This window comes from Protomyctophum parallelum, assembly GCF_964188405.1.
Source record: "Protomyctophum parallelum genome assembly, chromosome: 20".
Taxonomy (NCBI): domain Eukaryota; kingdom Metazoa; phylum Chordata; class Actinopteri; order Myctophiformes; family Myctophidae; genus Protomyctophum; species Protomyctophum parallelum.
This window is the reverse complement of record NC_139718.1, coordinates 42,014,191-42,041,406: the sequence shown is the minus strand read 5'-3', so window position 1 is coordinate 42,041,406 and position 27,216 is coordinate 42,014,191. Positions and strand designations below refer to the sequence as shown.

The 27,216-nt window shown below is 46.8% G+C and overlaps 2 protein-coding genes across 2 annotated transcripts; both read right to left on the bottom strand.

The window, feature by feature from the left end:
• Positions 1-1,201: 1,201 nt before the first annotated feature.
• irf2bpl (interferon regulatory factor 2 binding protein-like) lies at positions 1,202-3,325 on the bottom strand (the record flags this gene model as incomplete). The annotated part of the gene is made up of 1 exon (XM_083791742.1): positions 1,202-3,325. The coding sequence occupies one exon, from the start codon at positions 3,323-3,325 to the stop codon at positions 1,202-1,204; it is 2,124 nt and encodes a 707-aa protein (XP_083647868.1).
• Positions 3,326-15,554: 12,229 nt separating this feature from the next.
• Positions 15,555-26,334, bottom strand: LOC310877791 (uncharacterized protein; the record flags this gene model as incomplete). Its single annotated transcript, XM_083791739.1, has 9 exons — positions 15,555-15,700; positions 16,886-17,003; positions 17,283-17,403; positions 18,653-18,723; positions 20,344-20,497; positions 22,801-23,119; positions 23,744-23,795; positions 24,497-24,546; positions 25,707-26,334. The coding sequence occupies 9 exons, from the start codon at positions 26,332-26,334 to the stop codon at positions 15,555-15,557; spliced, it is 1,659 nt and encodes a 552-aa protein (XP_083647865.1).
• Between the last annotated feature and the right edge of the window lie 882 nt (positions 26,335-27,216).

Here is a 27,216-nt window from a genome sequence, read left to right as displayed (position 1 = left end):
TTATCATTTTCTGGGGGTTCTCGACATGAAAAGGTTTGAGAACCACTGACTGTAATAGCAACATACGTTTCTCGGGGAAAACTGTTAGGATTCAGCAGAAGACATTTTGTAGAATCTGCCTATATAAGAGGTCGAAGAGGTGGAACTCACGCACCGTCAAGGAGGAGCATTTCATGAGGTATAGACGGACGTCTTGGATCCTCCTTACAGGACCTTCATTAGGTCACTACTAGCACACACTGACCCCACGATGACCCTGTGTGAGGATCCAGACGTCGTCTGCTCAACAAACAAACAAGAAGTGATCCTTTTTTGCCTTGAAGATCCTCCTTTCACTGTAATCACCCATTAGCCGATTCTGACCGGGCACCCATTTTGGTGTTGGCATCATGTTATGCTTTAGCTATTGAAAAATAGCAGATCTACAAGCTCATATCGCGCCACCGAGTGGCGCGATACGAGCTTGTAGGTCTGCTATTTTTTGAAAGAAATCGAAGAACGACTGACATTTTTTAGAATCTGATCTCAGGTCAGAATGGGTTCATCAGACCAGTGTGTGTCCGGCGGAAACCTCGTATGAATCTGATCTCAGGTCAGAATGGGCTTAGGGAAGCCAACATTCCGTCTATCGTGCCAATTGTATCAGTATCACATAGTCTTCATTCCACCTACAGTATGAAAGGCAGAGGTTCTCAAAGTGGAGTCCGGGGACACTCAATGGGGGGTCCCCAGCTAAATTACTGTTGATCTTCACCCTCATATTACATGTACAGTACAGGCAAACACACCTAGAGAACGTACAGAAGCCTCGTTTTGACCACAATCTCTATATCTGCAAGTACATGGACATTAAAAGGTATTCTCTGGACCAAAATGACAAAATACAAGAAAATAAAATAAATGGTATCAAAAGGGGGGTCCGTGGCCTAATGCATATCAAATCGAGGGTCCTTGAAGCTAAAGAGGTTGAGACTGTATTATGAGAATAAGATAAGAAAGAAAAAAAAGAAAAAAAAAACGTACTATTATGGGAATAAATAAATATAGCCGTTTAAATAAAGGAGCCGTTTCTCGTGTGCGACCCCCATCTTTTCAATCAAATATGTTCTACTAAATCGGATACCAAGAGTTTTGCATTTTCTAATATTAAAGTTTTTTTTCTTTCTTTCTCCTTTTTTTTTTTTTTTTCCTTTTCGTACGATCAGAGGTCTCTTTCCTTTTTTACCTTCACGTCTCCCGCCAGAATGGTCGCTATCTCCCCCTGCATGAACGCCCAAGGCACGTTGGAGCCCACCAGCGGGCACTTCTCCCCGCTGGGGCAGTACACCTCCCCGGTGGCGCCCTGCGCCTTGATGCTCTCCCGGGAGCACGGGAAGCAGAACTTGTGGCTGGGCACGGAGGGGCACTGGACGAAGTGCGTGTCCTCCAGCCGCTCGTGGCAGATGGTGCAGCACAGGGGCCCGTTGTTGGCCATGGTGGGAGAGTCGGGAATGTTCTGGGCCTGCTGGTGGTCCATGCCGGACTGGGACGGGGCGCCGCCGCCGAGGTCCCCGTTGCGCGAGGACAGGCGCCGCTGGCCGGACACGGAGGCCGGCGACACGGGGCTGCTGCTGTTGTGTCTGGAGGACGAGGTGGTGGAGTGCACGGAGTCCCGGTCCTGCTTGGGAGAGGCGTTGGGGCCCAGCGTGTCCGCCGCCGACATGAGCGCCGCCATCGGGGACTGTCCGTTCTGCGGCGGCTGCTGCTGCTGCTGCGCCGCGGCCGAGGAGGAGGAGGAGGAGGATTCGGGGGACTGCGCGTGGATGCTGGGATGTCCTCCTGGCCCCAGAGGAGGCGGGGGTCCCCCTCCTCCTCCTCCCCCACTGTGAGAGGACTGGCTGTTCATCCACTGTGTCCGCTGCGTCTGGTGGTCCTCGCTCGCCTTCAGACCCCCGTCGGCGGAGTCCGGCTCCGGGGAGGCTTTGCGCTTCCTACCGCCGGTCCGCGGGTTGTGGCCGCCGCTGCCCCCGGCGGGCAGGGAGCGAGTGCCGGGCATGGGCGGGGAGGTGGGCAGCAGGGGACAGCTGCCGTCTACGTGCGGCTGCGGCAGCATGTCCCCTCCCAGACCCTCCTTGAAGAAACGCAGGGCCTCGGGGAGAAGGTCGCCCAGCAGCCTCCAGTCCCCGGAGCCGTGCTTCTTCTCGTACTCCAGGTACTTGAACCCGGAAGACAATCCTCGACCGAAGTCCTTCATGCAGTCCTGGTACATCTGCTTGGCGACCCCCGACGCGCTGGAGAAGACGGTGCCGGAGCCGCTCGGGTACTCGACGAAGATCTTCAGCTCGTAGTCCAGGCCCGGCTTGGACGCGGCGTCGAAGGCGAACACCCTGCCGACCAGGCCGTGGTCCTTCTTGAAGCGCACGTCGAACGGCGCGCAGTTGGACAGCGTGACCAGCGTGTCCCTCACCGCCTTGGGCCGGCTCGTCCACTCCTCCTGCCGGCTCCGGAGGCTCTCGCTCAGCTCCGACAGCACCTCGGCGTTCCGCTGCTTCTCCTTCAGCTCCCGGTCCTGGTCGGTGCTGGACACCGAGCCCGGCCGCTTCCCTCCCGGCTCCGCCGGTCCCTGCGAGGCCATGGAGAGAGAGGCGCCGCCACCGCCGCCGCCGCCCGGCCCGACCATGGAGCTCTGCGGAGCCCCGCGGCTCGAGACGCCCGCGTGCGGGGCCGCCATCCCCGCGGCCGCGGCCGGTCCGTTCAGCAGCGTCTGCGGCAGCAGGTTGGGCGGGACGTTCAGCTGGCCCGGCGCCGCCCCCACGAGCCCGTGACTTCTGCTCCGCGCGTTTGGACTCTGTCGGTTCAGCTCCGGCGGCCCGTCGTCCGATTTGGAGAAGCCGTTGGGCAGCCTGCCGCCGCCGTGCGGCCCGACGGAATAGTCGAACCTCCCTCGGCCGTCGGAGCCTATCGAGTAGCGGTCCAAGCCGGGCTGCTGAGGCTGCTTCCCCGCTCCGTCCACGTGGTTGAGCTGTCCGACCGCCCCCGTCGGCTCTTTCCCCGGGAGCATCCCCCCCGGGGGAGCGTGGCTCTTGGCCAAGGACGTCTGGTGCTGCGGCAGCCCCCCGGGGCCGCCGCCGGCCCTGCCGCCGGCGGCGGCGTCCTGGAGGCCGTGAGCTCGCTTCAGGTGCCGCGCGGTCTCGATGACGAACTCGATGCGGTCGGCTCCCTCGTAGTTGACGCAGCCGCGGCACACGGCCTCGCTGAAGTCCCAGATCATGGCCCAGGGCATGCGGGGCAGGTCGCACAGGTAGCACGACTGGCGCCGCGACGACGACGCCTGCGTGGAAGACATGCCGGCTGGCGGCGGCGGCGGCGCTGTTCTCTTCTGCTCCGCGCGGACGACGGCCCGACGGATGGCGCGTTTTCTTCTCGTTTCCGTTCCCCCACCGGGGAGAGAGAGGTTAAGAGAGAGAGAGAGAGAAAGATATTCCCCCTTTCTCCTTACGTCCGCTGCCGCTGCTGTTGTTGTTGTTGTCGCCGTTTGTAAATGACTGCTCCAGCTTCTTCCTCAGCGCGCGGAGCCGATGCGTCGTGTCCTGTGGGTGTGCATGAATGTGCGCGCGTGTGTGCCGTGCCCTGTTGAGTGTGTGTGTATGTGCATGTGTGTGCGCGAGCGTCTCATCTCCTCACATCCTGCCTCTAGACCGGCTGAGGAATTCTGTTTGTGTCCCCCTCTCCTCTTTCCCTCCTCACTCTCTCTCTCTCTCTCTCTCTCTCTCTCTCTCTCTCACACACACACACACACCAACCCACCCACACACACACTGTGAATGACGTCACTTGACTGGCTAGGTGACGTGGGCACATGGTTCTGCCAGTTTGAAAGAGATGGATGACAGTAGCACTTGTTAGCTCTCTCTCTCTCTCTCTCTCTCTCTCTCTCTCTGTCACCCTCCCCCAATCTTGTGAATGGAGAGAGAGAGAGAGAGAGCAGAGTAATAATTATTACTGGTCTGCACTGTTATTTGTGTCCTTTGCAAATGTCAAAGAAATTATCTGATTGAAACAATCTATCTGTCCACTTTAATTCTATGAGACAAAACACACACACACACACACATACATACAAAGCACTCTGTGTGTGTGTGTGTGTGTGTGTGTGTGTGTGTGTGTGTGTGTGTGTGTGTGTGTGTGTGTGTGTGTGTGTGTGTGTGTGTGTGTGTGTGTGTGTGTGTGCGTGTGTTGCTAGGCAGCTTTTCCTCGTGAATTCGACCACACTGAATATTCAGCCTCGCTGCCTGTTTACCACAAATTGCACATGAGGCGTGCGCAGGGGGGGGGGGGGGGGGGGGGGGCGCACACGCACACGCACACACGCACACACACACACACACACGCACCACACACACACACACACACACACACACACACACACACACACACACAGTATGCCACCCCTCCTCCATCTCCTCTGCTGCATCCCCTCCATCTCTCTCTCTGGAGGGGGATGTCTGTGTCTGTCTGTCTGTTTACAGCTAGACAGATGGACAGACAGACAGTATTAGGAGGACAGAAAGCGCGTAGGTCATTGCATGTATAATAAGAGGGGTGTGTGTGTCTGTGTGTGTGTGTGTGTGTGTGTGTGTGTGTGTGTGTGTGTGTGTGTGTGGCAGCATAATATTACACAAACCCACGACGTTGTGGGGGCTTCACCGCAGATAGGGATTCTCCGATCAGGTTTTTTGCGACTGATTTACCTATTGTTTTTCACGCGATCGGCCGGTATACCGATCCTGCCCCGTAAAGGGGCAAATTTGAATATTTCCAAAATTAGAATGTGTCAAAACCCACGTCAAAACTGTCCCTGTGCGCGTGGGGAGGGAGGGGAGAATGTTTAGGCCCGTCGCAAAGATGTAAAATGATATTATAATAGATATCTGATTGACTTTTCATGCCACTTAGATTGTGTATAAAAGATCGGTTTCTCCAAATCGGGGTAAATTAATTGCCGACCAATATTGGCTGTATATGGCCGGGGTGAATATTGGCCCGATATGACCGATCGATCACCGATCGGCTTGCCGGTTATCGGAGCATCTCTAAACGCAGATACGATATTTCCACCAATATCTTTTCTAAATGATGGTCCTATCATCGCGCCGCGCTATAACACAACCTCCCATACAAAAGCTCTCCTGTCGTACTGGACGGTACAATAACGGGTCCGCGCGGTCGCTGAAGCCTGATCTTTATACCTGGTGGTGGAATGTGTCTCACACTATAGCCGGCACACACACACACACACACAAGAAATTAAATGAAATTTAAACTTTTCAGGATTTCAATTAAAAAATAATAACAATTTTAAAAAGCAAGATTTAAATTCAAATATAGCAAAATATAGCAAAAAAAAAATGCCGATCTTACCAGCTCTAAAACGCGCCGCACTGCGACGCGTTTTGAGATTGTAGATCGGCTTCTTTTCTTTTTTTTTTGCTATACGACAGTAATACGCAATGTGGCCCTTTGGAGTGAGTGTGGAAATACAGTAGTGAGTGTGAAATACAGTAGTGAGTGTGGAAATACAGTAGCCCTCTCCGTCGTCAAGAGTTGCCCATCCCTGCCCTATCCGCCACACAAGCTCTCACCACAACGTGTGGTGCGTTGGCAGACGAACACAAACACACGAAAAACATTCAGATCGGACAGACAAAGGGTGTCCTTTGTGTCTCCATATAGGGAATATATATATACGGCTGGTCATCAAATTATTGGCTTATACAGGGAGGTGACAAAAACTAAACAATATCCACACATTCAACTCTCCATGGGGTAATCGACAGATTACTCACGCCATTAAACCATGTGCTATACTCTCTTACACGCACACGCACACACACACACACACACACACACACACACACACACACACACACACACACACACACACAACTGTAGGTACATACACATTTTGAACTGACTGCAGTGTACTGTGCACGCACGGACACACACACACAAGGCAGGATTAATGTTAGTCTTCCTGGCACCATGCCGCACTGATGCATTCTGGGAAGGAATAGAAGCGATCAGCTACATTAAACTGTCTGTATGAACTCTCTCTCTCTCTCTCTGCCTCGTCCCCGTCCCCCCTCTCTCTCTCTGCATCGCCCCCTCTCTCTCTCTCTCTCTCTCTCTGGCAGCAATTCAAAGTACTCTTTCATTTGAGATGCGCAAGAGAGAGACTGAGAGAGAGAGAGAGCATTGGCTTACTGCCACGTTCATGCAGATCCCCTTCACACTCTGCGTCAAACACACACACACACACACACACACACACACACAGTGAGTAGCTAGAGGTGAGCTCCCGCATGCTGCTGCTGATGAATGCTGTCTGTGTTTCCATGGTAACGATGAGAGTGAGGCAACCGAGGGAGGACTTGTGAATTTACAACATGCTCCTCTCCTCTCCTCTCCTCCCCCCACCTCCCTCCAAACTGCATCCATCCACCCCTCTCCACCTCTCCTCTCCTCTCCTCTCCTCCCCCCACCTCCGTCCAAACTGCATCCATCCACCCCTCCTCTCCTCTCCTCTCCTCTCCTCTCCTCTCCTCTCCTCTCCTCTCCTCTCCTCTCCTCTCCTCTCCTCTCCTCTCCTCTCCTCTCCTCTCCTCTCCTCTCCTCTCCTCTCCTCTCCTCTCCTCTCCTCCCTCCAAACTGCATCCATCCACCCCTCTCCACCTCTCCTCTCCTCTCCTCTCTCCAAACTGCATCCATCCACCCCTCTCCTCCTCTCCTCTCCTCTCCTCTCCTCTCCTCTCCTCTCCTCTCCTCTCCTCTCCTCTCCTCTCCTCTCCTCTCCTCTCCTCTCCTCTCCTCTCCTCTCCTCTCCTCTCCTCTCCTCTCCTCTCCTCTCCTCTCCTCTCCTCTCCTCTCCTCTCCTCTCCTCCAAACTGCATCCATCCACCCCTCTCCACCTCTCCTCTCCTCTCCTCTCCTCTCCTCTCCTCCAAACTGCATCCATCCACCCCTCTCCACCTCTCCTCTCCGCATCCCTTCATCCCTCCCCCCTCGCTCTCTCCATCCATCCCCCTCTCCTCTCTTCCTCTGAATGATTATGCAAATATATCTGGGAGGTAAAAGCAGTAGAGTCTACAGGGAACGCGCACACACACACACACACACACACACACACACACACACACACACACACACACACACACACACACACACACACACACACACACACACACACACACACACACACACACACACACACACACTTCCTCACGGTACTATGCTGGTGAGGAAGGACATCAACAATTCTGGACGGCGATGTTATGAAGGCCATCTTTCTAATTTCGTCGCCATTTTAATCCATCCAATCCGCCATCTAATGCCGAACACAAAATAATAATAATAATAATAATAACAATGGATTTTATTCATGACGCACTTTATATTCGTGAGAATCTCAAAGTGCTACAGCAAATGAATAAAAGCAAAAGAAACAACACACCGTTAAATAGCCGATCTACAAGCCGTGTGACACCGTCAAAGCAACTCCATGCTCCAACCCTGACCTCTAAAAATCATTTATAACAATGAATATATTAATAATAAACATTTCTCTTTTGAGGACCAGGAGAAGTGTCTTCACCATGTCTACTTATCTCAAATTATACTATATACTTGTGGAGACATTTGACCCTTACAAGTACAGTAGAGTACACATACACACACACACACACGCGCGCGCGCGTCGTTGCACACGCCAAACTCCTCCATTTTAAAGTCGAACCACCAGAACCACTAGAATCACCTTTCGCTCTCATCCTCTCTCTTTCTCTCTCTCGCTTTACCTGCTTTGATCTGGCCTGCAGTCCTGCTGGGTTGTTGCTATGGAAACCTCATGTGACTCGCTGGTGCTGGCTCCGGTTGCTAGGTTACCCTGTCTGGTTGCTAGGTTACGCTGGCTGCTGCCAAGGACTGCCTCCGAGCGTCTGCCATTTCCTGGTGGTGGGGAGAAAGAGAGAGAGAGAGAGAGAGAGAGAGAGAGAGAGAGAGAGAGAGAGAGAGAGACATAGACAGAGAGAGAGAATGTACAGATTATTATGTTGTTTTTAGACGGCTAGGTTCTGATCCTATAGATTACTAGGACAGTGGTTCCCAATTTCTTTCATGCCAAGGACCCCTCATACTCATTAGCCATTATCTATGCATACTAATTAGCCCGTGGACCCCCATTTGAAAATACATGCCAAGGACCCCCATAAGAGAAGATTTGTACGACTCTGGGGCCCCCGGTTTGACCTGAATTAGGTTCCCAATTATCATTTATCTGGGGACCCCCTGGAACTCTCTCAAGGACCCCCGGGGGTCCCCGGACCCCACTCTTGGAACCACTGTACTAGGATACAAAGATGTCTCTCTGCATGTGATGCGTGTAGCTTGCTTAGGGTAAGTCGCTCTGGGTAAAGAGCGTCCCGCTAAATGCCTCAGCGCTTGTAAATTGAACTTGAGGTATTATTGCCACGTCAGGTTTTAAACGGTAACGCAAAAAAAAAAAAGGTTTGTTTTCGCATTTGCAAGCGTCATTCATATAGTTTCACAAATTCACTTTTCTTTTCCCGGAAAGAAAACAGGGCGTGGGGTGGGGCAGAGCGAGTAGAATAAGACACAGACACAGGGACACACATAGGGACACACATAGCGGTGTAATGGAGCGGACGCACCGCTCAAAAAAAAAAAAAAAAGGCAGAAAAGGCCCTCAAAGATATCTTTAACCCATTCTGACCTGAGATCAGATTCTAAAAATGTCTATTACATCCTGACAGTTTCATTATTAACCCATTCTGACCTGAGATCAGATTCTAAAAGTGTCTTCGATTTTTCAAAAATAGCAGACCTACAAGCTCGTATCGCGCCACTCGGTGGCGCGATACGAGCTTGTAGATCTGCTATTTTTCAATAGCTAAAGCATGACATGATGCCGACACCAAAATGGGTTCAGGTCAGAATGGGTTCAAAAAAATAAAGAGTTAATAAATCAAAGATGTCTACATTAGACGTGTGTAGATGGGACGTTTCCAAGGTCCATCGGGATGATTGACAGCCATCAACAATGGGTTGTGACATGTGCTGCACGACGCTCCGTTTACCTTGGCTTGGACATATAAGTCTGACATTAGTAAAAGGTAAATGGTGCATTTATATAGCGCCTTTATCCAAGGCGCTTTACATAGATTGTGCATTACATTCACCCACTCACACACACACACACACACACACACACACACACACATTCACACACTCACACACACCGATGGCAGTGGAAACCATGCAAGGCACCAACCAGCACATCGGGAGTTCAGAGTCTTGATTCAAGGACACTTAGACACTAACTCTGGGGGAGCCCGGGTTCGAACTGGGAACCTTGCGGGTACCATCCGGCCACTCTACCCCTGATCCACCGCGGCCCCGCGGTAACCACCAGGTGCATCGCGGTGGAAATAGCGTTCCTTTTTGGTGTGTGCCAATAAAAGAAATGGAAAAGTGAGTACTTTGTGCACCGCTTGTTTATTTTTTGGATGTGCTACCTTTTAGGATTTTTTTTTTAATTCCTATTTTTTTGGTGGAAATATACTGTACTCTACAGATAAATACACTGTACTCAACAGATACATACACTGTACTCTACAGATAAATACACTGTACTCTACAGATAAATACACTGTACTCTACAGATACATATGTACAGAGAGAACATGGTGGTTTCATTTTACAGCAACAGAACAGGCTCTGGTGGTCGTACAGAATGGAGGAAAGAATGGATAAAAGCACAGAGCAGAGAGAAATAGAGGGACAGTAATAGCGGTTGGGTGGAGGTGAATATCCCATTCTGACCTGAGATCAGATTCATACGAGGTTTCCACTGGACACACACTGGTCTGATGAACCCATTCTGACCTGAGATCAGATTCTAAAAATGTCAGTCGTTCTTCGATTTTTCAAAAAATAGCAGACCTACAAGCTCGTAGCGCGCCACTCGGTGGCGCGCTATGAGCTTGTAGATCTGCTATTTTTCAATAGCTAAAGCATAACATGATGCTAACACCAAAATGGGTGCCCGGTCAGAATGGGATATAGAGAAAGAGAGGTACAGTAATAGTGGTTGGGTGGAGGTGAATATAGAGAAAGAGGGGGACAGTAATAGCGGTTGGGTGGAGGTGCGTAGAAAGAGAGGTGTGAAAAGGACGAGGGAATGACTGGTAGAAATAGTGTTGCCATGACAACCTGCTCCCCTCTCACAGAGGCAACCCTGCCTGCCATCACCCCACCACCCACACACACACCCACACACACACACCCCAAACCCCACACATACGCCACAACCCCCACACCCCGAACCCCACAAGTCATTCAGAGGAGCGTTCCCCGGAGCCGGCCACTTCTGCCTCCATGTGGTCGCACAAGGTTACGACGTCCTCCAGATGTGGAACTCATATTGAGTAATGTCTTTTGCGAAAACAGGCTTCAAAGGTTCACTTCTATTTATACTCACGGACTTCAGCTGCGTGTATCGGTAAAGACAAATAATTGAAAAACAAAATCGCGAGCGCGCAGCCCCTACTAACGCACCCTTCGGGGAGTGTTGGGCGGGCGGGGCTCTACGTCCTCCCGGTGGGGGCTCCTCACTCGCAGGTGAGTCAGTAGGATACAATAGCAACAACACTCAAATGTGTGTGGGGAGGAAGTTAACTAATTGGCATAATGACATTATGTGGAGGGTGTAAAAAAAGCAAAAACTGCTTCCCTTTCGTCTTAAATTCGTAAATTTGTGCTACTGTAATTCAAATGAGTCAAAGCATATATATATGATATATATATATATATATATATATATATATATATATATATCTTATCATCTGCTTATCAGAATTGAGAATACAAAAACATGTTTTAACAATATATATATCAACTGAAATGATGAACAGATTACAGCTTCCTTTCTCAGTTATCGGGCGGTGTAGTTCCAGACTCTATTAACCCTTGGACTGCCACCCCTAATATCAGCTTATGGTGACTTATGCCAGCTATTGAAGAGATATTTGAATGCCGATAGAAAAATGTGTGATATGACCTCAATGTCAAGAAATATCTCATTTTAAAGCTGCAAGTCTCTACTTTATACAGAAAATGGTTGACTTATAAGCATTTTATTACACCTTGGTTTGAGTGAAAAAGGTTCCATTCCGAGAACCCATTTTGAGTTACAAGCCGTTTTAGTTTGATAATGTTTATAGCCCCATATAACACTGTGTGATTTGACTAGTGACACACAATAGCTCATTTCAAAGCTTTAACCCTCTAACACCCGCATTAATTTCTACTTGCAAAAAATATATTTCAACCTTTCTACTACTTTGTACTACTAGGACTAAGACTAAAAAATATGTTAAAAAAAATAAAGTTTGATGAAAAATGTATAATAATTATATAATAATTATATAATAATATAATAAATTAATAATTTACATTTTGGGGATATCTTTCACAATAATGAATAAAACATGTTCTAGACATTCTAATGATCACAAAAAAACATATATTACAATTATTTTACCTACTTTTATTAGGGTAAAGGTCAAAAGTCTTAGGTTAAAAAATGATCAAAATTGCACAGAGTCCAGACATTTGCCTTGTGTCTCTTCAACAAACAGCAAAGCTTTTTAGTGTGTGTGCACACACGCACAGTTCGTGCATGTGTGTGTTGGGTCAGCGACTCAGCCGGCCGGCAGCTAGTGGATTGGGGGGGGGGGGGGGGGGGGGGGGGGGGGCATAGTATCGGGTTTCAAGCAGTGTTTTCTGTGCCACATGTGGAGGAGGCGGAATTATGTCACTGGAGAAGGAAAAAAACATACACGTGATGCAGAAATCCGCTGCGAGGAGACTAAATACCCCACCGAGCCTGCAACCTGATGTACACTCGCTCTATGCGGTCTCGGAGAGCCCACTCAGCTCCTCCACTCGACTCCACTCTCCTCCTCGATGGAGCACTTTAACAATTGGAACGTTAACCATTTCCGGGTCACGCTGGAATGACCCCGAGTGACCGAGTGGGAGTGAGCCAGTGGCCAACTATTGGAATTTAGCTTTAGGGGTAGGCAACCTTAGGCACGGGGGCCAACATTGGAACAGGGAAGGGTGATCACTGGCACACTGGCATAATCATCATCGATGAAATAAATAATCACCATCGGCCCCGACTCCCTCACCCGCTCCACGCAGGACTTCGCACTCACCATCGACGGCTCCCTTGTCACACCCTCCACACGCATCCACAACCTAGGTGTCATCTTCGACCCTACCCTCTCATTCCGGCCCCACGTAAACCACATCACAAAAACGGCATTCTTTCACCTTAAAAACATCGCCCGTCTCCGCCCCTCCCCGACACCCTCAGCTGCCGAAACCCTCATTCACGCCTTCATTTCATCCCGACTGGACTACTGCAACAGCATCCTCTATGGCACCGCCGCAAAGACCCTAAACAAACTACAATACGTCCAAAACTCAGCCGCCCGCCTGCTCGCCTCCACCCGCTCCAGAGACCACATCACCCCAGTCCTCCGTGACCTCCACTGGCTCCCCATCAAACACAGAATTGAATTCAAACTACTCCTCACCACCAACAAGTCACTACACAACCTGGCTCCCCCCCTACCTCTCCGCCCTCCTCGATCCTCACAAACCATCCCGCTCCCTCGGGTCCAGCGACGCCGGCCTCCTTGTGATCCCCAAGAGGATCAGGCTCAAAACCTGGGGCGACAGGGCCTGCTCCGTGGTCGCCCCGGCCCCCTACCCTCTGGAATGCCCTCCCCAAACAGATCCGGGATGCCCCCCTCACTCCACCACCTTCAAAACCGCACTGAAAACCCACCTGTTCAGAATAGCATTCCCGAGCTGATGTGTTTTTAACCTGCTACATGTACAGTTCTTATTGGTTTTTAGGGATGGGTCCGATTAATCGATTAATCGATTATCGTTGATAGGACCCGAAACCGATTATGAAAATTAATAAATCGATAATCGTTTTTTTTTTTTTTTTTTTTTTTATGAAAATCTGTTGGAAAGGCAATATTGTCATCCAAACAGGACATGGCTATAGGCCTACCAAAGTGTGCCTGGGGTGTGTCTGTGTAGCTGCATGACTGAGAGGAGTGTGAGTGGAGATTGATTCCAATCAAGATACAGGTTTGGAGGATTTAGCAGGTGTTGGAAATTTACCTAATCAGGCCTAGGCTGGGGTTGCTATGGTGATCAATTGGATCAACAGTGGTCCAGGGACCACCAGTGGTCCTCATTTAAAAGATGGAGTTAGTAACCAAATGGACCCTTATTAACTCTCAAGAGTTACAATTATTGTTAATCAACTACATCAGGGGTTCCCAAAGTTTTTTGACTTAGGTACCCCTTGGGGGGAAGTTTTTTTTTATTTGTAGGGGGTTCATTAAAAAAAAAGAAAAAGCCCCCCCCCCCCCCAAAAAAACGATTAATCGATTAATCGTTAATATTGAATTATACAAATCGATTTTCATTTTGGACACATTTACACATCCCTATTGGTTTTACTCTTAATTTACTTGTTTTCTAATAAAGTTGTCTTTTCTCTTATCCCCCCCACGGCCACCACACATGTAAAGCGTCTTTGGGTATTAGAAAAGCGCTATATAAGTCCCAGGTATTATTATTATTATTATTATAAGTGTGAGAGAGAGGTTTTAGCTATAGTGTAGATTCTGTCTGACCACAAACATTAAATGCCATTGACAATGAATGGAGAATTTACGTCATATGTGTCTGGGGATGGGTATCGTTAGGATTTTTTCGAGTCCAGGTACCGATTCCGGTTCTGCTTATCGATTCTGGTTCTTAACGGTTCCCTATTTCGGTTCCAAAATGATATAAAAGAGGTCAAATGTTTAACAAAAAAGCTCAATGTCAATTTAAGACATGTAATGAATAAATAGTGTAACATCCTCTTCCTCCTCATTCAGTTGAGCCATTTGTGGATAATATAGTAAAAAAATAAATGGTATAAAACTTAAAGTCAATTGTTTTTTCACAAAGCTTTTATTACAAATACTTTGCTTTAAGACAGATGAATAGAGTATAGACCAACATCCTTTCCTTTAACAGTTGAGCCTTTTGTGGATACTACAGTTACCTCTTACTACTACTGACAATGACAACAAATATGCCTGAGAGACTACACAACATAAACATCACTGCAACACATCACTGCAACACAAAGTCAGAAATCTAGAAAAATATATCATGTGGTGCACAGTCTGCATGGCATGTCAGAGCAGAGTGTATACTATGTATACTAAAGACATGTATAATGAATAGTATAACATCTTCTCCTTTATTGAGCCATTTGTGGATAATATAGTGATTATTTTAAATGTATCTATATAATATCGATTCTGTATTTACCCAGGGCAATAGTGTTGTAGGCTACTTCTCTTATTACCAATAACAAATAAAAGCATATCTGAGAGCAACACACACACGATTGACTGTGTAAATTAGCATCGCTAATGAAGGGGAAGGGGCAGCGCGTCAATGGGGGATCATTGAAAACAAAGGCGGCATGCTGTGGTTTGCTACTAACAGAAATGTGCATGCACACGGGCTGCCCAAAGTAGGCTATCTTTTGTTGTTTTTTCGCCACCTCTCGAAGTTAGACTAAGACTGGGTATCTGACCCTACGCCGTGATCACACACACACACACACACTCACAGTCACACACACACGGGTGCGCACTCGAAGTGAGTGCACCGACGCTTTCTCTCCTTGTCTCATGTTGATTCAATGCTGCGCACGTATGCAGTGAAGACTCAGACAAGGCGCAAGATTCCTGTCCCCTCTTAAAAGTTCCCTCCCATAAACTTTACTTAAAAATTACGTTTAAGAAACTTTAATAATGATGTCGCCTCAGTGCCAGGCACAGCGCGTCTCTCTGTCTCTAGACTCCTCGACAAGACGACAACTAACTCCATGCAGAGAGATGGCTCCGCCTCTGCAAGCCACAAGCCCACAACTCGTCGCTGATGCAACGCGGTGTAGGCTTGTAGATCAGCTCTGTTCCCTGCGCATCTATTAAGGGAAGAAAATAAATAAATAGCGTGTGACCGCGTGTCTGTGGGAACCGATAGAGAGAACCGAAATTGAATTATTGTAATGGGTACCCGGTACCCAGGCACGTTCGGTTCGGTACATACTTGGTACCGAGATTCGGGACCCACCCCTATATGTGTCTATAGGCAAATCGGCAAATCATCTGAGCAAATTGGCCACCCTTGGCCAATAAGGGACCACCATTCTTGATGATGATGTACAATGATTAGAGCGTCCCTCACTTCACACAGGTGTGATTTTTTTTTTTTAAGATTGAACATTGACATGTTGATACGGCATAACGGCACACCGACTATCAAGACAATGAAAACATGACACTTCATGTCAAAAAAGGTTGCCGACACCCGTTCAGAGATTGTGGAGTAGTTTGGTCTGGCTAACGCGAGACCATGTTCACTTCCAACTCACCTTGCTTGGTGTCCTGTCTTCTCATGGCGTTGTGGGAAGAGGACCTGGGGTCAGGCTGGTCCCTCCTAGCACCTAGCTGGTTCTGCTGAGTGGAGGAGCTGGGGGTGGTGGGCACTGGAGAGGAGAGGAGAGGGGAGGGGAGGGGAGGGGAGGGGAGGGGAGGGGAGGGGAGGGGAGGGGAGAGGAGAGGAGAGGAGAGGAGAGGGGAGGGGAGGGGAGGGGAGGGGAGGGAGGGGAGGGGAGGGGAGGGGAGGGGAGGGGAGGGGAGGGGAGGGGAGAGGAGAGGAGAGGAGAGGAGAGGAGAGGAGAGGAGAGGAGAGGAGAGGAGAGGAGAGGAGAGGAGAGGAGAGGAGAGGAGAGGAGAGGAGAGGAGAGGAGAGGAGAGGAGAGGAGAGGAGAGGAGAGGAGAGGAGAGGAGAGCGGTTTTCAAACATGTGCAACGTTCCACAATTAAAGGACAACTTTAGTTTTTTTCAACCAAGGTTCATGGGGGCATTCGAGCATGGGGCTAAATATTTATTTCTTAGCAATTTATTTTTTATTATTTACTATAGTCCTACTATATCCCAAGAAATTACATCTGGCCACAGAAGCTCCCAGGATCTACTGAATGTGAAGGTAGCCTACTAGGGGGAAGCCACACTGTGTGTCATAGGCTCAATATGTCAGTTTGACACATTCAGTAGATCTCGTGATCTTTTGTGGCCAAATGTAATTTATTGGGGTCGAGTAGTAAAGAATAAAAAAATAAATCGCTATAAAATGTTGTAAAGAAATACATATTTAGCCCCGTGCTCGAATGCCCCCGCCCCCCTGTCAAAAACAGCTAAAATCCCTAAAACCTAATAACAACCTAAAACATGAACCTTGGTTGAAAAAAACTAAAGTTGTCCTTTAACTAACGCAAAGGCGTCCAACTTGACTCCTTGAATCATCACAGGGAACCAACCAGCAACATGGGGAAGACGGCACGCACACGACACAAGCCCTTGACCTGATTTCACTGCTGGTGAATGACATTTAGCAGTAATAGAGAGTATGCACATGCATCACTTTTTCACCGTGCCACTTGGGGTGCGGCATGTCGCGCGGTAAAGTACTGGGAGCTGGTGGTAGGTGTGGCGCTCCACCTCAGTAATGCATCTCCCAGGGGTCTATAGCACATTGCAGCGAGGATAGACTCCCACAGTCTTGGCCGATGCCGACAATAAGCCTCTCCGACCTACTTTACTGTATAATGATTCACCCGGGCGGATTGACATGGAAAAGCACCAATATCGTTGTTTGCGATGCGGGTACCTGTGTGACTGGACGTGGCCTCTGATGCATGCCGGTTGGCTGGAGGGTTTGGTAGCGAGGGGTCAGGGGTCACTGGGCCCGTCACCACCACGCCCAGGGACGAGCTCAGGAGCCGGCTCTGATTGGAGGAAAGGCAGCCAGTCAGTGGAGCGAATAAAACAAGTCTAGTTAGTTATGGTGTCGTCGTCACACTGTGCCAGAGATTAGCTGTTAAACCAGCCAGTAAACTAGTAGTCAGTAAGTTAACAGCCTGTAAAATAGTAGTCAGTAAGTCAACAGCCTGTAAACTAGTAGTCAGTAAGTTAACAGCCAGTAAACTGGTAGTCAGTGAGTGAACTAGTCAGTGAGTTAACCAGCCAGTAAACCAGGCAGTCAGTCAATACTCCAGTGTGTGTACCTGCAGTTCTAAGTGGCTTTGTTGCATTTTCTCCAGTTCTTCCAGTCTGTTGAGATGTTGTTCCAGCCTGCGTGACACTCTGTCCTCCTCCTCTCTGCTCCTCCGCAGCACTCCCTCCTCCCTGCACAGCACCGGGAGGAGGTCACACGTCCAGGATCAATCCAAAGTTATTCTAACCACAGTCAGTCTGAAAACAGCTAAACGTGCCGACACACTTTTGTCATGTAGCTGTTAACCTGCTGTTAACTGTACATGTAGATAGATATCTTAAAGGAGAATTCCATGCTAGAAGGCTTTCTTACCTTTATTTGTAGTCGTTACGTCCACACCAAAGAGGTCCAAGTGTTATTTGTAGTCGTTACGTCCCCACCAAAGAGGTCCAGGTGTTATTTGTAGTCGTTACGTCCCCACCAAAGAGGTCCAGGTGTTATTTGTAGTCGTTACGTCCCCACCAAAGAGGTCCAGGTGTTATTTGTAGTCGTTACGTCCCCACCAAAGAGGTCCAGGTGTTATTTGTAGTCGTTACGTCCCCACCAAAGAGGTCCAGGTGTTATTTCCCCTAATATAAGCCCTCAATGGGGGTTGGGTTTTTGTGCCAATATGCTTATTTCCATCGAAATAAGTAGTAAAGTGTGCCGCTTGGGATACAATTTACATTATGAAGAGAGGATATATACAAAAAAAGATTTTTGAGCGATGGAAATAAGCGAATTAGCACAACACCCCAATGCCCCATTCAATTCAATTAAATTAAATTAATTGAGGGCTTATGGTAGGGGAAATAGCCAAAAATGCGCTTTTGCACAAAATAACACATGGACCTCTTTGGTACAAAGAAAGGTAAGAAAGCCTTCTAGCATGGAATTCTCCTTTAAACGATATTCCAGTTTTCCTAAAACTGGAATATGTATGAATACAATAGGCCATTAGAAGTTTTGTTTAACCTCACATAATGTATGTACCTCTCGTGTCTTTCTTTACCGATTCTATTTTCTCCTTGCTCCCCTGCCTTCCCCTCTCTTTTTTAAATTCTTCTTTCTGAAAATAACGGAGCTTGCACAAAAAATGACCCTTACAACCTGTGACGTGAACTTTTTTTATTATCATCATCAGGTTGTGTTCCCACATTATTACTGACTGACAGTCTGACACAGATCATTCAAACAATATGAATGAATGACAACCGGAAATGATGCGCATAATTCGCGCAACTCAAGGCATTATTTCAAATATAACAATAAGGCATCAATATAAAGCAGGCTATTGTTCAGTCTGTCCTACCAGTGTGTGTGTGTGTGTGTGTGTGTGTGTGTGTGTGTGTGTGTGTGTGTGTGTGTGTGTGTGTGCGTGTGCGTGTGCGTGCGTCCTACCTGTTTGTGACCACCAGCGTCCTCAAACTATCTGCTACTTGAGACATCGTCATCTCCAGGTTACCCTGAGCCTGTCACACACAATACTAGAATTAATACTAAATCAAATAAACATGTACATTAAAAAAAAATAACAACACTACGGTAAATAATAAGCATGTTGCTGCTGCCGGGCAGGAACCATGTAGATGTACTGTATCTCCATATTTCAACGTACTTAACACCCTACTTCGTTGTACAAAGCCTCTTGCAAAAGCAGCAACAATAGCCGATCTTCTGCAAGCTCACAATGTGGCGCACTAGTGCTGCACGATTAATCGGAAAAAGATCACGATCTAGATATAGACACCTCATTTCTCATCATTTCTCATTTCTACATTTGGGAAAGAATCGTGCAGCACTAGTTGGATGTAAAATTCATATTTAGTTTGCTACAAGAGACTAGAGACTTTAACCCATTCTGACCGGGCACCCATTTTGGTGTCAGCATCATGTTATGCTTTAGCTATTTAAAAATAGCAGATCTACAAGCTCATATCGCGCCACCGAGTGGCGCGATACGAGCTTGTAGGTCTGCTATTTTTGAAAAATCGAAGAGCGACTGACATTTTTAGAATCTGATCTCAGGTCAGAATGGGTTCATCAGACCAGTGTGTGTCCGGCGGAAACCTCGTATGAATCTGATCTCAAGTCAGAATGGGTTAAGAGAGGTTTAATTCAAGCACTTGTCTGTTTAAACTAAAGCCACAGTAGTTACTGTATGGCTCCAGGTGCCACATTTTGAATGTAGTAATGTTCAGCAACTACAGACTAAAGACAATAAATATTTGAGTGAGAATCGTGAGGAAAATCGAGATTCACATTTGAATCTCGATTTTCCTGCAATAAAGCTTGTGACTAAATAATAACTACATTGGATCCATTGGAACACAGATTTATTTCTTGAATTGACAAATAAGTAATGGGGTTCCACCTGACAGTGACTAACTTATGTATAATTTATAGTCACATTATTAGGGCTATACAATACATGGTTGGCGATTCACATATGGATATACTTCGGTTGTTTATGTTCAAAACTTAAAATTGATTTTTCGTTGCAGTTAGTGTATCGTTAATATATATTCTTTCAGAGTGAATGTTTTTAACTCAAATCTTTGCTTCTGGGGGGGTCCCTGGAACAACATATTTTAAGACTACCCCCTTAGATAGCATTTCTGTAGACTTAGATAGCATTTGATACAGCCTTATAGCATGTTATGTAGACAGCACTAGAATTGCATTGTATGTAGTCATAGCACGTCATAGTACAGTACATATGTATAGCATAGTATAGTATATATGTATAGTTTATATGTATAGTTTAATTATATAGATATTCCACTGTTTCTTTCTTAGCTTACGAATACGAATGTTTCATGATAAATGAATGTATTCCCATGCTTTTTTGTTCTTGCTTAATGTAAATTGCTCTGGATTAAGAGCGTCTGCTAAATGCCTAAATTGTAAATTGTAATTGTAAGGTCTGCGGCCAATTACATATAATTTTGAGCTCCTTGACATGAAATAGTTTCAGAACCACTGACATTGACACATAGGTTTTTCACAAAACTGTCGTGATTTGGAAAGACATTTTGTAGAATCAATTCCCAGTCCTCAATGGCTTAATACAGCCCTACATATGAATGTACCTTGACCAGAGGAGCTGTAGCGGCCACCGCGGCGGCCGTTACCATGGCGCCCAGTCCTGCTGGGACGTCCGTCGTCGACTCCTTCCTCTGACCAAGAGCTCCGGGCTCCAACAGCTGCACTTTCACCTCCCTCCTCATGGGGGCGCTCTGAGACCTGAGTGCAACAGGAAGTGGAACCAAAGATGCTTTAATGTAGAGAGATACGCAACCGTGGCCTGCGCGGTACGCTTCACCGCTACACGAACGAATGAATGCTCTCGTAAGTGGCCGCCACCGTCCGAGGCGTCGGATCATCTCCTGAACGTCACGTGATTACTGTGCTGGATAGAGTGCCGCAGTCCCGCCCCCCGACGAGCAGACAATTTCCAGTTTAATTAATTTTTCCCGTAGATATTTCACGAAGTATTTATTTAATGACCTGTGAGCTTCGGTCAAAGTCAACTCGAATCGTGACGACTCATGACAACAAAACACAATTTTTGGGCCGAACAAAAAATTAGACAGAAGAAAAAAGGTGCGGCGTACTTATTTTGTTGTTTTTCTTTTTTCTTATTATTTCTTCGTCCCAAAAAATTGTGTTGTCATGATCCAAGTTGGCCTTGGCCAAGTACAAGTAGGCTTACACTTACAGGTCTTTAAATAAATACTTTGTGAAACGTCTATGGGAAAAATGAATTGGGTTCTTTCTTCCGGAGCGCTCGTCGTCATGACCTTTCGCGGGACTGTGACGCTCTACATCACCAGAGTGCATTGCTGCTGGGACAGAGAAAGGTCGGACGATAACCAGGTTGATTTTCTCCTGATTTGTCTCTCTGCAAAATGCCAGAATATTCTGAAGATTGTGTGGCTTATGAAGAAGCATAATAATAATGAATAGGCAGAAGCAAGGTTATTATAGTAAACTAAAACTAAAGAAAAACTAAAAACAAAAATGATAACTAACTGTAACTGTATTGTGTGTTTACTAAAACTAACTGAAATTATAGACAAAACGCCATTCATTTTTGCCAAGTTATTTATAAGTAACTCAATAATAACTGAATAATCTTTTTTTGAATGCTATCTTTTCTTGAGTTTTTAATTACACAATACTTACTCTGACTTATTTGTCAGTTGCAGGAAAAGGGCAGAAAAATAAAAATTTAAAACCAGCAAACCCCCTCTAAAATTAACATTGATTTTACAAAATAAATTGGGGTCCCAGAAATAGAAATGCCATTAAATGGTAGACTTAATATGCATGTCATGTCATTCAATCAATCAATCAATCAGTCAAAGTGGGGGTCATTGAGAATAAACGCGTTGAGAATCACTGCTAAAGGCGTAAAAGTCTTCTCTTATGGGGGTCCCTGGCATATATTTTCAAATGGGGGGTTCGCGGGCTAATTGGTGTCAATTTATGGGTCCTTGACATGAAAAGGTTTGGGAACCACTGAATTAGACCCGTAACAGAGACATGATAACATAGATCAGTAGAAACGATTGAAAGTGGAAATGTTCTGCCCCCTACTGGATTTCTCCAACCACAACACCCTGGTGGTTCTAGTTCCAGTGTTGATTTTGATAGGACATTTTTATTCAGTTTTAGTCATAGTCTTTTGAATAAAACTTCAATTACACCCCTGGACTTGCGTCACTCACGGCATCCACTTTGAGAAACCCTAAATGCTTACATGGTAAGGTGGTCCCCAGCTAAATGATGGCGAGTCGGTAACCAAATGGACCCTTAACCCATTCTGACCCGAGATCAGATTCATACGAGGTTTCCGCCGGACACACACTGGTCTGATGAACCCATTCTGACCTGAGATCAGATTCTAAAAATGTCAGTCGCTCTTCGATTTTTCAAAAATAGCAGACCTACAAGCTCGTATCGCGCCACTCGGTGGCGCGATATGAGCTTGTAGATCTGCTATTTTTCAATAGCTAAAGCATGACGTGATGCTGACACCAAAATGGGTTCAGAATGGGTTAATAGATCTTTAACTCTTGCGAGCGTAAAATGAAACCTTCTTTTTTTGCTCTCAGTCAGGAGTTAAATTACTGTTATTCATCTGCATTAATTAATTTACAAGAAGTCTGAACAATTTGAGAATGTAGAGGAATTGATACTTTTGATCAACAGTTTGCCTGTTAATATCTCTCCTATTATGGTGCCAACATCAACACTGCATGGAATTGTGGACAAAATATTATTTAAAAAAATATATATATATATATTATCCAACGACAACAAAATATTCTAAGTCAAAGGCTGAATCTCATTAAATAAATGGTGGTCCGTGGCTCAAATGCCGAAGAAATAATGACGGCCTTGATATGAAAAGGGTTGAAAACCACTGACACAGATCATCAGCACAGGGAGGACTGAAGACAGACAGGGACCAGGGCCAGGGAGGAGACATGGCAACAGAAGAGACAACAACAACAACAACAACAAGGGACTAGTAAACATACCTCTTGTTCAGAGCTGCCAGGACCACTCCTCTCTCTCCTGCAGGGTAGTGGGAGATCAGGACCTCAGAGCCTGGAGCAGCTTCCACACCAGAACCAGCTCCCCTGGCAGTACCAGCTACTGAGACGGAACCGGCTTCCAGAACAGAACCAGCTACGGGCTCGGAACCAGCTCCGAGACCGGATGCAGCAGTTAGTGGGCCAGTACCAGCCCCCCTGGCAGAACCAGCTCTGAGACCAGATGCAGTTAGTGGGCCAGAACCAGCTCCCCTGGCAGAACCAGCTCCCCTGCCAGTACCAGCTCCCCTGGCAGAACCAGCTCCTGGGAGAACCAAATCCAGGGAAAGGTTGCAATTAAATGAAGGTTTAGTTTCATATAGCTGCACACTGATCAAGCTAATTAACCAAAATATTTTAAGGGGCGCTAGCCCCACCTATGTCCAGCTTTGAGGGCGTGTGTGTGTACATTAAATGCCATTGATAATGAATGGCCAGTTTTAAGTTATTGTCCCTAACCCAAACATTAAATGCCATTGATAATGAATGGCCAGTTTTAAGTTATTGTCCCTAACCCAAACATTAAATGCCATTGATAATGAATGGCCAGTTTTAAGTTATTGTCCCTAACCCAAACATTAAATGCCATTGATAATGAATGGCCATTTTTGAGTGTTTGTGTAAACAGTGAGGACGCAAATTGTGATTGGCCGGAATGAGATGATGTATGTGTTCTATGACGACGTATGACGATAAGAGCACCCCTCACTTCACACGGGTGTGATTTTTTTTTATAGGAGCTAAGTCATTAACAGGTTCATTTAGCAGTTTAGTTAACCATTGAATTAACAGCTACAAGTACAATTTAATGGGTGAAACGTTTAGTTGACAGATTAGTTAACAGTTTAGTTAAACATGCTAGTTCATGAGTAAGCTGACACAATCTTACCCCGAGCAGAGGACTGTCTGTCTGTGAGCAGTCTCTTACGTCTGACAGGATCCTGCAACGCGCACGCGCACACGCACACACACACACACACACACACACACATTAAAACTTCAGGACTGCAATTTTCCTAATGCCATTTTTACCATCGTCTGCCATTTCCAACCCTCAAACACGAGTACTTGGTTGTGTGCCGGTGTTTTGTGGACCGAAAATAGCCGATCTACAAGCTCACAGCTTCTTCCATTTGAATCAAGCTCACAAATTAAATTACTCATCGCAGGATTCAACTATTGCAGGGGTGTACCATCTGTCTGTCAAAATGTTCACGGTTTCTCTATTTAGCTTATTATGATTATGATTCATGGGGCTGTATTTTGCGTGTCTTAAGTACCAGGTCTTATTACCTAACTTGAGTAAACTAAAGACCTGGAGGCGTGATCAATGCTCTTTGGACACTCAGAATAGCCAAATGGCATTGATCACGCCTCCAGGTCTTTATTTTACTCAAGTTAGGTAATAAGACCTGGTACTTAAGACACGCAAAATACAGCCCATGGTATACTACTGTACTTGACATTACTGGAAACCGCTGCATGCTTTCAGTTCATTCCAGTATGTTATGATTCCATTCAATTCAATTATCCAGCTACATTTTAACAGCCGAATTCATATCATTTATAATACTAGAATAAAGCAGTAAAGAATTATAAAGTATTCTTCCATTCCTCAAAGACAACAATAGGTGTGAAATACCTGGTTTTCTTTGGTGGCTCCGGACGTCACTGATCTGTTCTGTTTTCTCTCTGCGGTTAAGGAAGGAAAGTTACGATTCAATGGAGGCTTTAACCCATTCTGACCTGAGATCAGATTCATACGAGTTTTCCACTGGACACACACTGGTCTGATTAACCCATTCTGACCTGAGATCAGATTCTAAAAATGTCAGTCGTTCTTCGATTTTTCAAAAAATAGCAGACCTACAAGCTCGTATCGCGCCACTCGGTGGCGCGATATGAGCTTGTAGATCTGCTATTTTTCAATAGCTAAAGCATAACATGATGCCAACACCAGAATGGGTTAATCACACGCGATGTACAAAGTGCAAGCTGGGGGTAAATGGCATGAAAGAACCCCAGTCATCAACATTTGACAGCTCAAATGGTTTGATCTAAAATAATGAATAGCCGTAATTTTTGCCAATCTGTGTGGTAAGAGAGAGAGCATGTGAATACAATATAACTTGTTCTTGTGCAGTGGTTGGAGACGGAGTTAGTGGTAGGTGGTATGAATTGATATGGCGATAATAAATCGATATATGAATCGATACAGAAGCTGCTATATCGATCGTGTTTTGACATGTAAACATTATGCACAGTAAAGCCACGAGGTGTCTTTTATTTTAATTTAAAGATGTCTGTGGGCCTGAACGTGTTTTACTCTTGAGCGGTGGCTCAGGGGTAGAGTGTGCCTGGATGGTAACCGTAAGGTTGCCAGTTCGAACCCGGGCTCCCCCAGAGTTACTATCGAAGTGTCCTTGATCAAGACACTGAACCCCTAATTGCTCCCGATGTGCTAGTTGGTGCCTTGCATGGTTTCCGCTGCCATCGGTGTATGAATGTGTGTGTATGAATGGGTGAATGTAATGCACAATCTCTGTAAAGCGCCTTGGATAAAGGCGCTATATAAATGCACCATTTACCATTCATATATAATGCACCATTTCTATTGAGACGTGTTAAGAGTTGTAATTACTTCACTTACTTCACTTCACGCATAAAACGTACAGATTGTGGCTAACATTACTGGGAGAGTGGCGGTTGTGTGTGTGACGTGTGTGGAATGTGTGTGTGTGTGTGTGTGACTGTGTCCGTCCGTGCGTGCGTGGTGTGTGTGTGTGGACTGTGTGTATGCATGCATGCATGCGTGCGAGTGCGTGCGTGCGTGCGTGTGTGCGTGTACAAACCCTGGTCAACTTTCTGCAGTGGTTGTTTGAGTTCTTCTATCCTGGCGGGTCGGTGCTGCTCGGACAGCGACTGAACGGGTAACTGCGCCGGAACCGCGTTGGAGGGCGTTGGCGTCACTGAACCCAATCCCGCCTGGGACTCGTGGCCTCGGTCGGGGAACAGGGTCCTCTGGGACTCGTGGCCTCTGTCGGGGAACAGGGTCCTCTGGGACTCGTGGCCTCTGTCGGGGAACAGGGTCCTCTGGGACTCGTGGCCTCGGTCGGGGAACAGGGTCCTCTGGGACTCGTGGCCTCTGTCGGGGAACAGGGTCCTCTGGGACTCGTGGCCTCGGTCGGGGAACAGGGTCCTCTGGGACTCGTGGCCTCGGTCGGGGAACAGGGTCCTCTGGGACTCGTGGCCTCTGTCGGGGAACAGGGTCCTCTGGGACTCGTGGCCTCGGTCGGGGAACAGGGTCCTCTGGGACTCGTGGCCTCGGTCGGGGAACAGGGTCCTCTGGGACTCGTGGCCTCGGTCGGGGAACAGGGTCCTCTGGGACTCGTGGCCTCGGTCGGGGAACAGGGTCCGCGTGGAGCGGATCAGAACCGCAGCGGCGTCAGAACTGCAGCTGGAGTCTTCGTCCGAGTGCATAGCCCTTCACTTGACATGAAGGCAAAGTCGAAATGTCAAGAAGAACACAATAAAGTCCCGCACACCGTCTTCGAATGCAGTTAAAAGGCTTTCATGGGAAACCACAGCTCTATAAGACCTTCGTCGGGCTATCTCGACAAAGATAGCCTGACAAACGTCAGTTCATACCCTTTCACACCGAAACGTTGAATATTGCAAAACAAAGGCTATGTATTAAATATATTATATCGTATAATTAAGTATTCAAATGTATATGCATTTTTCACGGAATCAAATGGTCATGATTCGCCCAGGATCCTGGATGGCTTGATTCTAGGCTTTAAAATAATTTATATAAATATTTTTGGAAAAATGGAATGGGTACTCTGGATGGATTGAACCAGAGACTGGCCACCACTGCTAAGCCGTTAGATATAGGTTTATTTATTCTCTGTGTCATATAATTATAATAAATAATTGGCACTTAGAGGATAGATTTTCTAAGAGCCAACTCTTCCGAGGCATGGTGCCCACTAGTTTGTTTTGCTGAGCATATTTCCCTAGTGCCCACTTCTCCTAGGTGCCCAGTATGTTTACACACCCTTCCTTGTTGAAATAATGAATGAAGGGCATTTTTTATAGCCCTTTTTAAAGTGCTCAAAGCGCTTCACAATGGTTCATTCATTCATACATTGGGAGGTGAAGCGGCGAACAGTCGACCCATGGATCATTGGACGTCAATGGACGACCTGCTCTACCTTCTGAGCCCCCAAAATGCCCCCAAAATGTAAACTGTATAGAAGGGATAGTAAACGCACATCCGAGTGCCCAGGTGCACGACAAACAACAATACATGAACATTTAAAAGTCACACTCGTGTGAAGTGAGTGTTTGTCTGCTGTC